This window comes from Melospiza georgiana, chromosome 7 (assembly GCF_028018845.1).
Source record: "Melospiza georgiana isolate bMelGeo1 chromosome 7, bMelGeo1.pri, whole genome shotgun sequence".
NCBI classification, from domain to species: domain Eukaryota; kingdom Metazoa; phylum Chordata; class Aves; order Passeriformes; family Passerellidae; genus Melospiza; species Melospiza georgiana.
This window is the reverse complement of record NC_080436.1, coordinates 2223831-2238189: the sequence shown is the minus strand read 5'-3', so window position 1 is coordinate 2238189 and position 14359 is coordinate 2223831. Positions and strand designations below refer to the sequence as shown.

Here is a 14359-nt window from a genome sequence, read left to right as displayed (position 1 = left end):
GAGGCAGGGATGGATGGGAGATTGGGGATTAGGAATTGTTCCCTGGCAGGGTGGGCAGGCCCTGGCATTGCCCAGAGCAGCTGTGGCTGCCCCTGGATCCCTGGCAGTGCCCAAGGCCAGGATGGACAGGGCTTGGAGCAACTGGGACAGTGGAAGGTGTCCCTGCCCAGGACAGGGGTGGGATGGGATGGTCTGTTGGGTCACTTCCAGTCCTGTGATTCAATGATGATTCTGTTAATTTTCCACCTTTTTCAAATCCAGGAGGAGAATCACAAAGTCCTTAGGGGGCACAAATGGAGTTGTTCTTGAGATCCATTTGTCGAGCACATGCAGCTCCCAAAGAGCAAAATAATAGAAAAGATAGGAAGTGGGAATTGTTACCTTTTACAAAATATTTGTAACACTGGGAGAGGATATGAAATTGTTTCAAACAGCAAATAAAGCCCAGTACAACAGCACAGCTCTTGAGACTCTTCTGAGGATTGGTTTTCATTTAATGTTCCGTCTCTTGACTCTGGGTTGTAGTTGTAGACAAAGTGTTTCTTGTGTTCCACCCCTCCTTTCTTCTACCACAGTTTGTCATACTTGAAAAGAATTTCTCTCATGACCATAATTGCAAAATGGATCTTGGAGAGTGGCAGACATGGAGCTTGCCTTGTGGAGTAAAAGCTGCATTGGCTTTTTTGTTTTGTTTGGTAAATTCTCACAAATGAGGGCTGGACTTGCACAAGCAGAGCAGTCTCTGTCTTAATCCACGTGTCCTGCACCTGTAGAGAAAAATCCCCATGTGAAGGGCAGAGGGGTGGGGTTTTTATGTCCCATCTCTGCATAACTCGAGAGGTGTTTGGTCACCAAGGGTCACTTGTTGCTTTTGGGCATGGAGTGAGATGCTGCACATACTTATGAACCTGGAAATGTCCAAGGCCAGGCTGGGCAGGGCTTGGAGCAGCCCAGGACAGGGGAAGGTGTCCCATGGCAAGAGTTGAAGTTTTAAGGTCCCTTCCAAGCCAAACAGTTCCATGATGTGTCTGTGTCAGCTCTCCCTTCCAGCTGAAGGAGTTAATCCTGGCACTGGGGAGGGATGGAGGGCACGAGGAAGGCTCCTGGCAGCTGGGACACAGCGTGGGCATCTCTGGCTCCCTCCTGGAGGTTGCAGCAGTAGCAGGCGTGGGCTGAAACACGAGGATGCTCCGTTTGGGGGGAGAAGGCATTTTGCTGCAGCGCTTTGCTGCTCATCACTTCAAAGCAGTCACAAGAAACGAGGCTGTGCCGGCCAGGACAAGCCCAGCTCCGTGGCAAGGGGAGAGTTTTGTCCTCGCTGTGGTGTCATGGAGCTGTGCACCCTGCAAATGATGACCATCATCAAGGGAAGCTGTGCCCCTGCAGTCCATCAAGAGGCACAGAGCTAATGATGGGCTGGGCAGATAATCGGGGGAGAGTTAATTGTAAGGTTCGATATGGCATCTTGTCAGCAGAGATAAGTTGTCACGTTTTCCACTTGAGCTGAAACTAAATGATTGTAAAATAAGTTATGAGTGTCCTTGGGCCTGTCTGCCAGAATGATGGCTAAGAATACATTCCTGGCCCATCAGTCTCAAGCAGCCCGCTTGATATTTATGCGAACTGAATGTTATTTTATTCCCCCTCTAGTCATGCTTGTCAGCTTCCCGAGTGAAAAGTGAAACTGCTGCTTTGACTCATACTTCAAGTATTGAAGCTCGGAGAGGCTGCAGATTGTTATTATTATTACCAGTATTATATATTTTTTCGGGTGTGTGTTGAACATTGATGCCCGATTGGGAAGAACTAATGGCTGACATTGAGCGTGCGGGATGGCTGCAAAACAGCCCATCCCAGCCCAGTGGAACGCAGCTTATGGCTTCCAGTGCCTCTGTCAAAGCTGCTTGAGATGGGGAGTAATGAGGCGCTTGCTTTTTTAATTTGCCATGCCTTTATCCTTGCCTTTTTTTTCCCCCCCCCCTCTTTTTTTTTATTTTTAAATATATATTTAATAGTGCCGGCAGTGGTCGTCTGTTCTCAGGCGTGGTAATTGATACCAAATAAAATGCATTATTTGTATTCAGTCAGGAGGATGAAATTGCATTCAGCGGGCTGAAGCCTGAACTCATTTACAGTTTCCCCAAGCCCGAGCTTTCAGGAGCCCTCTTTTCAATTTGAAGAATACCTTGTCAGGCACGAGAAGGAGTGGGAAATGGGAGAGCACAGCGTGGAAGCCCGGTGCCTTTTGATTGCTCATATTTTAAAGCAGGGCAGTGTTAAATAACTCCCATCCTCAATGGGTGGGCTCAGAATCCGGGGATCCGGGGCACGACCAGCTCGGCTCCCTTCACGAGGGACCAACCTCCCTTGCTGCTTGAGGGGGAGGGAGAGCTCCAGGCTCCCACTTGAGAGCAGTTTGACCCAAGGACAGCAGGTGATTACCTGGAAGGGACTGGGGGTGACGAGGATTTACCACGGGAGGTTAATTCTTCAGCTCCGCGACGCCGGGCGTCAGCCCCGTATGTCCCTCATTTTTCAGAGCTCTCCAGTAGGTTTTGTTGGGGGGATTTACGGCCTGGAAATTAGACAGAGCTGCCACCAGTGTGTGGATGCAGCCTGATGGGTTTTAACAGGGTGTATTCTGTGCTGCTGCCTCAGGATTGTGGGGGTTTTTCCAGCAGGTGCGTGCGGGTGCAGGAGGGGATGAACTCGGATGGGTTTGATTGTTTCAAAGTGAAAGCTGGGAATGAGGTGGGGGGCAAGTGAAGCATTTTGAATCATATAATCCCAGAAAGGTTTGGGTTGGAAAGAACATTAAGCATCACCTGGTTGTAACACTTCAGAGAGGGACACCATCCACTAGCCCAGGTTGTTCCGAGCCCCTTCCAGCTGGGCTTTGGGCACTCCCAGGGATGGAGCAGCCACAGTTTCTCTGGACAGCCTGGGGGTTTTTCTCCTTCTTTTGAAGTCTCAGCATTGAAAACCTCCAGAGTCAAGCTGGAGGTCACTGCTTGGGGCTGGCAGAAACCCCAGTGCAGCTGTGCTCACGCCTTTGTGTTTCTGGCACCCTCTTCTGCACCTTCTCCTGTGCCATGGATCCAAAGGGATCTCTGTCCCCTTGAATTCCCACCAGGATTTTCACCTGACTTTCACCTCCCTCCTCTCCTGAAGAGACAGCAGACTCTGCCACTTGCACCAGTTGTGGGTCAAATCCTTAAAATCTCCTACACTGATACAGGGTAAATACATCCCCATGAGTCCCTTTTGGGGTTAAATTCTTGGGAACTGGTTTCAAGCTAGTGGATGTAGGGAAAAGAACAGAAATCCTTAATATAAAGATTAATGTTTGATTTGGTCTCTCTTGCCAGGCAATTAGCTACATAATTTATCCCCCACTAATAACTTAGAGCACAACTGTGCTTAGGGGGTAATTAGTAAATAAACTTTATTAGGAGGAAAAAGAAAGCAAAATAAGTTGGCTTTTGTCAAAGAGGCAGTTCTGTGGGAATTTAACTATGCAAAAAGAATCAACAGCTATTTTTTTAATAATCTTTGGCTTGATATTTTTCTGACATATTAAGTTAAATGCACTCCTGTTATTACACTTAAGCTTTATAATAAGGATTTTTATTCTTTTTCCCTGTGTCTGCTGTTCTGAAACCAATCACCAAGTATTTAACCCCAAAAGGCAATCATGGGAATGTATTTGCTGAATATATCTGGGAAATTTTAAGGATATGGCACATAAATGCAGTCCTGATACTGCACTAAGGTGCAATATGGTATTTAAGCAAGGTTCTGGAAATGGCTTCACTTTCCATAATAGCAAGCACTTTCCTTTAAGTGTAGGTTTTATGTGGAATTTTATAATTAAAATCCAAACCAAGCCAGTAATTAAACAAAAATCACATTACCAACCTTGGGGGGAAATCCTGGATTAAGGTTACTTGAATATTTACTATGTGGAAGGACCCAAGTTCTTAAAATTGCTGGAGTTAATAAAGCAGGAAAATGAACAGAGTAAGGTGGGATTATTTATTTTCCTTGGGAGCAGGTAGGAAGTGTGGAGCAGGTAGGAATTTATCACACAGTTATTACCTTTACCAGGTGCACATTACTTACCTTATTTCCCACCTTTACTGCCATCACCAGCTTTTCAGTGGGTGTCTGATATTAATGACAGCACAGAACATCCAGAGGATCCAGGGATATCTCTGTTTATGCATTAAAATGTCCAAGTGTTACACAAATTAATTTGAGGCTAGGGAGGGTCTTTGGAAGAATGGGAAGCAATAAAGTGCTTTCCCATTGTTTTTGTGCATTCCAGCTGGCCTGCCCCTAAAATTGCTGCTGAGTCCTGTTAATCTAAGAGGACTTGAATCAGTTTTTTGGAAAAAACAATGGACATTGTTTGGAGAATCTCCTGAAGCAGCTCAAGAACGTATCTGCCCACAGCCAGGGGTTGTAAGCTTGGACTGTAACCATCACCTCCTTCCAATCTCACAGCATTTTGGTCTTTTCTGCTGCAGACACGGGCCTGGGAGATTCAGTGTGCTCCAGCCCCAGCATCTCCAGCACCACCAGCCCCAAGCTGGACCCCCCTCCTTCCCCCCACGCCAACAGAAAGAAGCACCGCCGGAAGAAAAGCACAAGCAACTTCAAAGCTGACGGCATCTCGGGCACGGCTGAGGGTAGGTCCCCGTCCCAGCCCCAGGCTGAATCCTGGAAACTGGGCCATTCCAAGGAGTGGTGTTAGCTCAGCACCCGTCACTGGAGGGCACGAAACAACACCACACACACACACAGCTCTTCCAAAGTGAAAAGGGAATTTTTTTTTATTTCTGACCCCAAGATTTATCGATTTCCGAAAGTGGCAGTGGATTGGAGGGTGGCAGTGCCACCTCTCCAATGACACTGGACAAACCAACAGTCCATCAAATTTCTCCTCCTCCATAAAAGAATACAAAACAATAAGTTATTTACACCTTCTGTAAATAACTCATTGTTTTGCATTCTTTTATGGAGGAGAAATGTAAACATGAGAAGACTTAGCAAATCTTTAAAAACCAAGGTGACAAACACCAGCCTCGGCTCTGAATGCACGGGGGAAAGGGAATTGTGAGAAATTAAAGTGTGAGCTTGTGAGGATGGAGCTGAAGCAGCTGAGGCATCACACTGGTGAATTCAGCTGTCTGCAATGTGTTTAGCACCCTTTTTTTAAAATAAATCAGAGTCCCCAAGTTAATATGGAGCATCATTAGGTGTTGAGGTAAGGAAGAGGCACACTTGGAAGGTTCACAAGGAGGAAAAATTCAGGTTCACTCCCCAGCCCACAGATCACGTCAGAACTTGTGTGTTTTTTTCAGTATTATTAAATCTTGTGTTATCACATCTCCTCAGGCACATCCTGAGCTCTAGAATGGCCAACACTTCTGATGCCTCTCATTGTTTGAATATTCAGCTGCTTGTGGAAAAGCTTGTGTTATTTGAGGATAAAAGGGAAAAGGGGAGAGTTTAAATGTTTGGGTTCTTTTTTTTACGAGCCAGAAAGCAAAAGCCAAAAAGAACTTCTTTTTCTCCCTTAGTTTAGCTTACTATTTCCACACTGCTGTAGCTGTTCAGTGCCCTTCTGAAGGGGTAACAATGTGTACAGGAGCCAGGTATGATATAAAACATGCTTGCAGCTTTAGAAAAGAAGAAAAGAAACATGCTAGGATTCAACCAAAAAGAGCTCCAGAAAAAGAAAGATGAACAAGGGTGGTTGGAGGGCTCAGAAACTGGGGAGTCAACACATAAGGAGAGATGAAAAAGGGAGACAATGGAATAACATTGTGGGAAAAGGGGAGTGTTGAGTAAGAAAAAGATGTGGTTGTAAGCATGGGAGAGTAAAAAACAGCTAATTCAGTATCAAAGAATGTTGGAACAAGTTCTGAAGAAAGGATGACAATTGCAGACAGCTGAAGAGACATTAAAAATAGATGTGATAATAGTATACAACTGAGAAGGGGCATGTTAACTACTACTTAGTCATCCTTATTTTCCATTTATTTAATTTCTCAATTGCACTTCTATCACATCCGGAATTTATTTCCCCAGCTATCTATACAAATCCTTTTTTAAAAAGCCATCAGCTTTTTTTCATAACAGCTCCTGTTGTGTTCTCTTTCCAGTCATTTAACTATCTTTGCTGTTAGTTTCCCCCTAGTTTATGGCCCGAAGCCAAATTTTAGTTCAACCTTTCATTTTTAATTTGTCCTTTTCTTTTTATTTTTCTTTTAAAGAAACCCTTTTACACCACTTATTTTCAAACCTCAATGGCAAATTACAGAGGGGATTTTTCAGAGCTTTCACCATTGGCCCAAGAATATTTTGTTGAAGTCAAAATGAATCAAGACCAGCTGGATACCGAGAGCCTTTGAAAAATCTCTTTCTGAGCAGTTAATAGGTGTATGTTTTCTTTCTCCTGGGGAGATTGTTTTCACAAGGCACTGGAGCCTGTGTGGTCCTGGGCTGCAGGCACACACCCAGAGGGAGCAGTTTGCACATGGCTCTCTTGTCCCTGATGTCCCTGTTCTGATTGCAGAGTCCATCCTTCATCCTCCTCTGGCTCCTCTTCCTCTCCTCCTCCGCTTCCAGCATCACAGACCTGAAATTCTCTTGCAATAGCTGAACAAAACTGTCCCCTCTCATGGAAATGGGGTCAGCGTGCTTCCAGAAAGGCAGGAGGTTGCTGGCAAGCAGCAGCTCAGTAACACCCAGGGAGCTCAAAGGGTGAAATCCTTTAGGGTGGAAAAGCTCTCCGAGATCCTCCCGTCCACCCATTCCCCAGCACTGCCACGGCCACCACTCATCCCTGTCCCCAGGTGCCACATCCTCACATCTTCTAAATCCCTCCTGGGATGGGGACTCCCCTGCTGCCCTGGGCAGCTGTGCCAAGGCTGGACAGCCCTTTCTGTGAAGAAATATTCCCCAGTTTCCACCCTGAGCCTGCCCTGGCCCAGCCTGAGGCCGTTCCCTCTGCTCCTGTCCCTGTCCACCCCGGCTGTCCCCTCCTGTCAGGAGCTGTGCAGAGCCACAAGGGCCCCCTGAGCCTCCTTTGCTCCAGGCTGAGCCCCTGCCCAGCTCCCTCAGCCCCTCCTGGGGCTCCAGACCCTTCCCAGCTCCATCCTGTCCTCTGGACACTCTCCAACAATCCAACCCCTCCTTTTACAGTGTTTGTGCCTCTGCATGAGCCCATCAGCTTCCTGTCACCTGCCTCTTCTCACATGTCTTCTGAGGCAGAAGGTTCACTCTTCTGTGTGGAGAGAAGAGTGTTCTGCTCTGTTTGGGACTTGCCAGTTGTGTCTCGGGAGTATCATAAAATGCAGGTCCACCAATGAGGGCAGGAATGATGACTCCATCTTATTAGAAGTCTAATTATTACTTTATTAGACTATATTATAGTAAAGAATACTGCACTATACTAAAGAATACAGAAAGGATACTGAATGCTAAAAAGATGATAATAATGAAAACTCATGGCTCTTTCCAGAGTCCGACACAGCTTGGCCCTGATTGGCCAAAGAGCCAAAACAACTCAAAAATGAGACTAAAGTCAAGAGCACATTGCAAACTCTACAGTTACAGCCACCACACCACCTTCCTGTGGAGCTGAACATGCAAGTGTGTTACAAAATGCAATCAGGTATTTAAGGGACTGGCACATCCAGGAAGGGGTCCCATAAGGGACTGGCCCCAGGCAGGAATGATGAATCGGACTCCATGTTCTCAGAAGGCTCATTTATTACTTTATAATACTACATTATATTAAAGAATGCTATACTATACTAAAGAATACAGAAAGGATACTGAATGCTAAAAGATAATAATGAAAACTCCTGACTCCTTCCAGAGTCTGACACAGCTTGGCCCTGACTGGCCAAAGAGCCAAAACAACTCACAGCAGAACCCAAAGGAACAATCACCTGTGGGTGAACAATCCCCAAACACATTCCACAGGAGCACAGCACAGGAGAAGCAAATGAGAGAAGAATTGTTTTCCTTTTCTCTGAGGCTCCTCAGCTTCCCAGGAGAACAATCCTGAGCGAAGGGATTTTCCAGAGGATGTGGATGCCACACACGAGGGCCTCAGTGGCTGTTAAATTCTTTCATTTCACACCATCTCTTTCACAGCCCTGCTGCTGAAAAGCAGCACTTTGGCCACAAGAGCAGAGTGAGGAGTTCTCTCTGGGCATGCCAGGGCTCTGGGCATCCTTCAGCAGACAGCTAATCTGGCTGGTCCTTGAATCCTGGGATCCTTGGCGGGGCTGGGAGGGGATGGCTGACAGCGAGGACAGACAGCCTCGTCCGTCAGCGCGAGCTGAAGGAGAAGCAATGAGGCGTGCTCCAGCTCCTGTCCTTTTAGGAGAAGGGCATCTCACTGAGAGTGATAGTGGCTGGAGATTGCCACTAAGGACGTCCTAGCAAGACTCAGAAAGGCTGGGGGGGCTGCTCTGCCCAAATCCTGGCAGCCTTTGGGTTTTCTGGGAGTTGTGTTGGTGCAAGGCAGAGCCAGCGAGTGGTTGAGGTTAGAAAGGGCCTCGAGGATCCTGGAGTCCAGCCAGGTTCAGGCTGTTCTGGGTGCTTTCTCCAAGCAGTTGAATGTCAGAGGAGTTTAGGCTGGATCTCGGGGAAGGGTTCTTCCCCCAGAGGGTGCAGGGACTGGGCACAGCCCCAAGGCTGCCAGAGCTCCAGGAGGTTTGGCTACCACTCCCAGGGTGTCTGTGCAGGGCCAGCAGTTGGATCAGTGATCCTTGTGGGTGCTTTGCAACTCTGGATATCCCATGATTCTATGGTTTCCACATCTTGCATTTCAAAGCAGTTTTCATTTCCAGTTGTTTCCTTGTTCTCCACTGCTTGGCTACAAATCTGTCCAGTGACCTAAAATATTCCCTTGGGGATTTTTCTTCCCCCACCATAACGTAGATTTGCACCCTCAGAGGATTACTGCACTTTTGAAGACCACAAATCCAAACTAGGCCATCAAAGGTGTTCTGGGAGATTCCAACACTTTGATCAAAGTGTTTGAGATGCTGCAAATTGGCTCCAGAAGCCTGTGGTGGTAATTGTGGGAGAACCATGATCTTCTTTCCTTCCTTCCTCCTGGAAATCCTGGGCTCCTTGTGCAGAGGAGGAGGAGGAGGATCCTCCTGCAGTTGCTGTTCCCAGGCAGGTACAATGGATCAGAGTTAAATGGTGTGGGTAATTCTAGATTTTGTGTTGCCTTCCTTTGGCTCCAGGCACGTTTCAAGTGTCAGCTTTCAAACAGGAATTCTGAGTTCCTTCATTTTCATCTGCACCAAAGCTGAGGTGTTCAATGAGGTTTAAATCTGGTCTTCAGCAAACTGGAGCATTTTTGCTGCACTTTGCAGGGCTTTTTTCCCCTCCTTGAACGTGCCTGCTTTGATCATTGACCTCTGCCCAAGTATTCAGATATCACGATGATGGACACTGAGCTCAGGCTGGTTCACCAATTCCAGGGCCTGATGCTCATCCCTTTTATGCCCTTCCATAAAGGTCATGCTGATTCTTCTCTCTCCACACTATCTGCACATGCACAGCCCTCTCTTTCTGGGATGGGTTCTTTCATCTCACTTGGTTTATCTTCCTGCAGCTTTTCTGAGACAATGCTCACAGCAACACAAATGCTGCAGCACCTGCGCTGCGCTTGGAGGAGAATTAAAATTCCATTCCTATCTCAGAAAATCAGATTCTTGTGAATTTTTTTTTTTCCCAGGGAGAAGTTTTTCAGTTCTCTGGGCTGAACTTGTCACTGACAAAAAAATCCCTTGGTGTTTTTGAGGGTAGCAGCAGGAATGCTTACATTAGGCAAGGTGCCAGCAAGCAGCAGTTTTTTCCCCACCATGCTGCCTGAAGTTGCTCAGAGCAGGATTAGACAGAGCTGTGTTTCAAAGAGGAATGGCTGCTCAGAGCCACATCTGTTTGGGTCCCCTTGTGCTGCTGCACTTCCTGGAACAGCCAGGGATAATAGGAAGGCTTTTCAGCTGGAAAACAAGCAGAAAAATTAAAAAGCTTTCTTGGAAATGCTCTTCACAGAAAGATCTTTCCCAGTGTTTATTTTTCTTACTCTTGTTGGTTTAAAAGCTTGATGGCTGTGCCAGCTTGAGCCTGCCTCCCCTCCATCCATCTCTGGGATTTTAGGAAGGCCCCAGGCTGCCTTTCAGCACTGGGACCATCCCAGTGTTAACCTCCTTATCAAATGTACATTTAAGTTTTTCATTAACAGGAGATCCAGCCAGTGTGGGCTGTAGCGCCAGCACCACCACATCCCAGTGGGATGGGTACATCCACTCCTTCCCTTGGGAAAACCAAAGGATCATGGACTGGGCTGGGGTGGAAGGGACCTCAGAGCCCATCCAGTGCCATCCCTGGGATGGGACACGGGCAGGGACACCTTCCGCTGCTCCAGGCCCCATCCAGCCTGGCCTTGGGCACTGCCAGGGATCCAGGGGCAGCCACAGCTGCTCTGGGCACCTGTGCCAGGGAAGAGAATTCAGCATCTCCTGTCTCAGCATCCTGGGGCAAACCCCCCAGCTCTGCTCTGCACACGCAGCTGGAGCTGGGAAACGGCGCCTGGGGAGCAGCAAGGGTGAGCTCCAACTGCAGGGAGACTTTCCAAACTCTCTGAAAGCCATGTTCCTCTTCATCATTTGGTTCTAAAGAGGTTTTGAAGGACAAAGAAGGACCTTTTATGTTTCTTCTCAGAACTGTTTTGTTAGCACAAAGGTATTTGTTCTCTGGCCCTTGTGCAGTAATTGCTTTTCCTGGTGCTTTGCTGCTCTGTGCAGTCCAGACCCAACTCCAGGTTTACACTTTCTGGCTTTTAGCTGAAGGATGAACCCCACTTTACTGAAAACCCTTTTTTTTTTATTTTCCTGGGGTAAACTGGTGAAGCTATTTAAAAAACCCTTGTTTTTTAAAACATTTTGTGTCACTGTGTGTTGAAAATGAGCCCTGGTTAAGCAGGAAATTAAAATATATTCATTTGTTTTCTGTGGCAAAGGTTTAGTGGGACCTCTCATTTGTTCTTTTAGCAATGAGCAAAACCATCAGTGCTTTCAGCTGGTGTCTCCCTGTGTCCCTTTCAGCCACCCCACAACCAGAATGACAAGGGGAATTAGAGAAATGCAGTTCTCTGTATAACACCTGAAATTTTGCTTGTTGTAAGTGAAAAAACCAGAAGCAATACAGGGGTCACAGAAATGCATGGAAAAGCTGTGGGCATTTCCCCTGCAGCCTCCCACCCTAAGCTTTCCTGGTGATTTACCTGCTGGCATCATACCCTGAGGTGATTTAAATGTTCTTGGTACCACATTGTGCTGTCCTCCACACAATTGTAACAAACATTTCCTTTAGGAAGTGTGGTGGCCACACTGAACTAAAAGATTCTATCTCTCTAAGCATGTTTAAAAAAAAATGTCATCTGGGGTTTTTGGAAGTTTAGTGGAAACAACTCAAGAAGCAAAAGTGGGAGAGCAAATTCCTCCTTTGACAGATGAACTTGACATTTTTAATGCTAATACTTACTTATCATGCACTGAATTAAGCACCAGGATGAAGGAGGGTATTTTTACTTGCTGCTCTTAGATATATATTTAATTTTTTTTTTTTTGCTTTTTATGGTCTGGAAGAAACCTTCTGACATTGTCAGAGGACAGCATGTTCACAAACCTTTCCAGCACAAAGAGCCACAGCGTTGTCACTGCCTTTTCTCTGAAATGTAATATCTTGACCTGCAGCTGCAGCAAGGGCAAAGCCACTCACCTATTAAAGAGTTTGTAACCTTTGGAATCCAATCCATTGGATGTGGAGGTCCTTGGATGGATTGTGTTGCTTGAAGTGATGCCCAGAACTGAGCTGCCACCAAAACTTCTTCAAGGAAAGAGTTTGCAGTCCATTGGAGGGCAATTAAATGTACAGCAAACAGGTGTTGCCCATGAAGGAATGCCACAAAAATTATTCCTGGTGATATTACCATCCTAATTATTTTAGTTGGTCCCTATATATCAGCTATCAATAATTACAGCCTGATGTGTGATTGGGGTACAGCAGCAACACAAAGTCTGGGCATGAATCACAAGGGGAAAACAGTAATTCCTTAATAATACCCTATATTTTTTTTTTCAGTTATACCCTCCTTAAAATGATAAGAGGTATCTTAAGCTTTTCCCCTCTAAAAAATAAAGACATAAATGTAAAATTTAAAATCCCAAATCACACAGAAGAGGAGTATGTTCCCATCCTGTAGTGCAGTGTTTCTGTGCCCCTTCTGATAAAGGGTTTAGTGACAGCAGGTTTTGCTTCTATTTCTGGCCTCTTTAGGTGCCTGAAGTTTCAGGAAGTAAATGTTCATAGTTTTAAAAAATATTCAGGGCTTAAGGAGAGAGGGATACAAAAGTGGCATTTTGTCTGCAATGCTGAATGAAGAGAAGAAGCATTTATTTGGAACTGGAGGGGTTGGCAGGATGAGCAGATTCCTAGGAAGGTTGGGGGGTTTAAATAGGTTTGTATTTTAGGGTAAAATAGGTTTAGCATTTAGGGTTACTGCTGAATTCTCTTTGTGTACAGTTTGTTGGTTGTTGTGTCATTTGTGTGGTCTTCCTGTACATGAAACATTTCAGGAACCGCAGCAAATGACATTTTGCTGAATTTCATACTGGGCACAAAAAACCCCCACTTTCTAAACGTGGGCTTTAATGAGTTTGCTTTCAGTGAGATTTTAGGAGTGTGTTTAGTTAAGTATTTGCATCCTTATTTTGTAGATTATCTCCAAAGAGTTGTAAGCCTCCCTGCCCAACTATTCTCTGCTCTAGCTGCTTTTTAGGAAACAATTTCTTTAAAAACCTCCCAAAACAAAACAAGTCTTAGGGTTTAGTTGGCATTAAAAATGAGCAAAATGCCTAGCTGCGTTTTTCCTGCCTGCAAGAGAACTTCAAGAAGAAACCCCAGCAGTGTGTGCCCATATCTGTAATGCCAGATGCTCGTTTGGGCACCTGTGAGTTTATCACCTCTCCTTGTCAAAACACTCCTGGGCTCTAATTCCACCCATCTGCTGGGACTTCACCCAAAGGAAGCTCAGTCCTGTGCAGGAGGAGGCAGGAGGGCAGAAATTAAAAAATCCAGCCCCAATCTTCAGAGCCTGGCTTTCAACCAAGGCAGAAAGGTCAGTGCTTGGGAATCCTCGAGCCTCGGCTGCCACAGCCTCCCTGACATGAAAGGGCTGCTGCTGCTGCAAGGCACTTATGTTGATGCTGAGGAGTGAAAGACAAGGGAGGTGAAGCTCATCTATTGTTTTAACCCACTTCATTGCAGGCTAAACAAGTTGAAAGATTCCTGCTTCCCTTCAGAAGCCGGGGTCGGTGGAGGCGGCCGGTTCCGCCCACCTGGTTGAAAGGAAAAGTGTCACAGTGGTGGTCAGCAGGAAAAGGGATTCTGGAGAGGCTAAGGCCTGGGATGAATTGGTGCTGGTTGTACACACTGGCACATCTGGAGAGAGAGAGAAAAGTTATTTTTATTTTATTTTACTTTATTTTATTTTCAAAGTTTCCCTAAAAATTAGTCCCGTTTTGAGCACTGTGACAGCGGAAGGGCCCGCTGGGTATCCAGTGCCACGCTGGGATTTGGCCTGATTTTTTGGGGAAGGAGGAAGTTTTGAGCAGCTTGGTAACTGAACAAAAACAAGTGACACCTTAGCATTTCACTGGCTTTGGGTAATTAGTGTCCTCAGCAAGGTGCTGCCAGCTTGACACAGAGATTTTGGTTATGAAAACGCTTTCTGATGTCCACAAGGTGATGTTTGCAGAGGTGGCAATGAGTGTTTGTAAAATGTTAATTGTGCTAGAGAGGTTGGTAGTTCTGTTCCTTAAATAAAAATGTCTGTTCTAAAAGTGCCTTTCAGTTTTTCTGGAGTGTAGGGCAATTTCATTTTGTTATGAGCCTATATACCTAAATTAAAATATCATAAAATTAGATGATTATGTATGATAAAGCTACAGCCAGTGAAAAGGCTAAAATCAGGTGCTCAGTGTAACTTTGTCCTCCTGTTCATCTCTCAAGGCAAATTGTCACAATTTCAATAAACAGGGTATTGTGGTGTAGAAGGAAAATCTAGTTTGTGAAGGATGCCTGTGCACTTGGTCTCATCAGCTTGTTGGGACTGTCCCACCAGTGGGAAACAGCTTTCTTTAAAAGGTGCAAGTCTTAAATAATTCCCTTCAGAAGCCCTGCTTGTGGAGGATTGCCATGGAGGATTGCCATGGATAGCTCAGTCCTGGAATTCAAGGGGGATTGTGTCATGTCT

The 14359-nt window shown here is 45.9% G+C and overlaps 1 protein-coding gene across 11 annotated transcripts in view; it reads left to right on the top strand.

The window, feature by feature from the left end:
- Positions 1–14359, top strand: part of AGAP1 (ArfGAP with GTPase domain, ankyrin repeat and PH domain 1) — a 335199-nt gene that overhangs the window by 240832 nt on the left and 80008 nt on the right. For 7 of the 11 annotated variants that reach the window (XM_058028445.1, XM_058028440.1, XM_058028438.1 and 4 more), the window contains one exon: positions 4530–4691. The exons of the other annotated variants lie outside the window; for them this stretch is intronic. In XM_058028445.1, coding sequence (XP_057884428.1) covers positions 4530–4691 — 162 coding nt within the window. The remainder of the gene's footprint in view (positions 1–4529; positions 4692–14359) is intronic. 11 annotated transcript variants of the gene reach the window in all.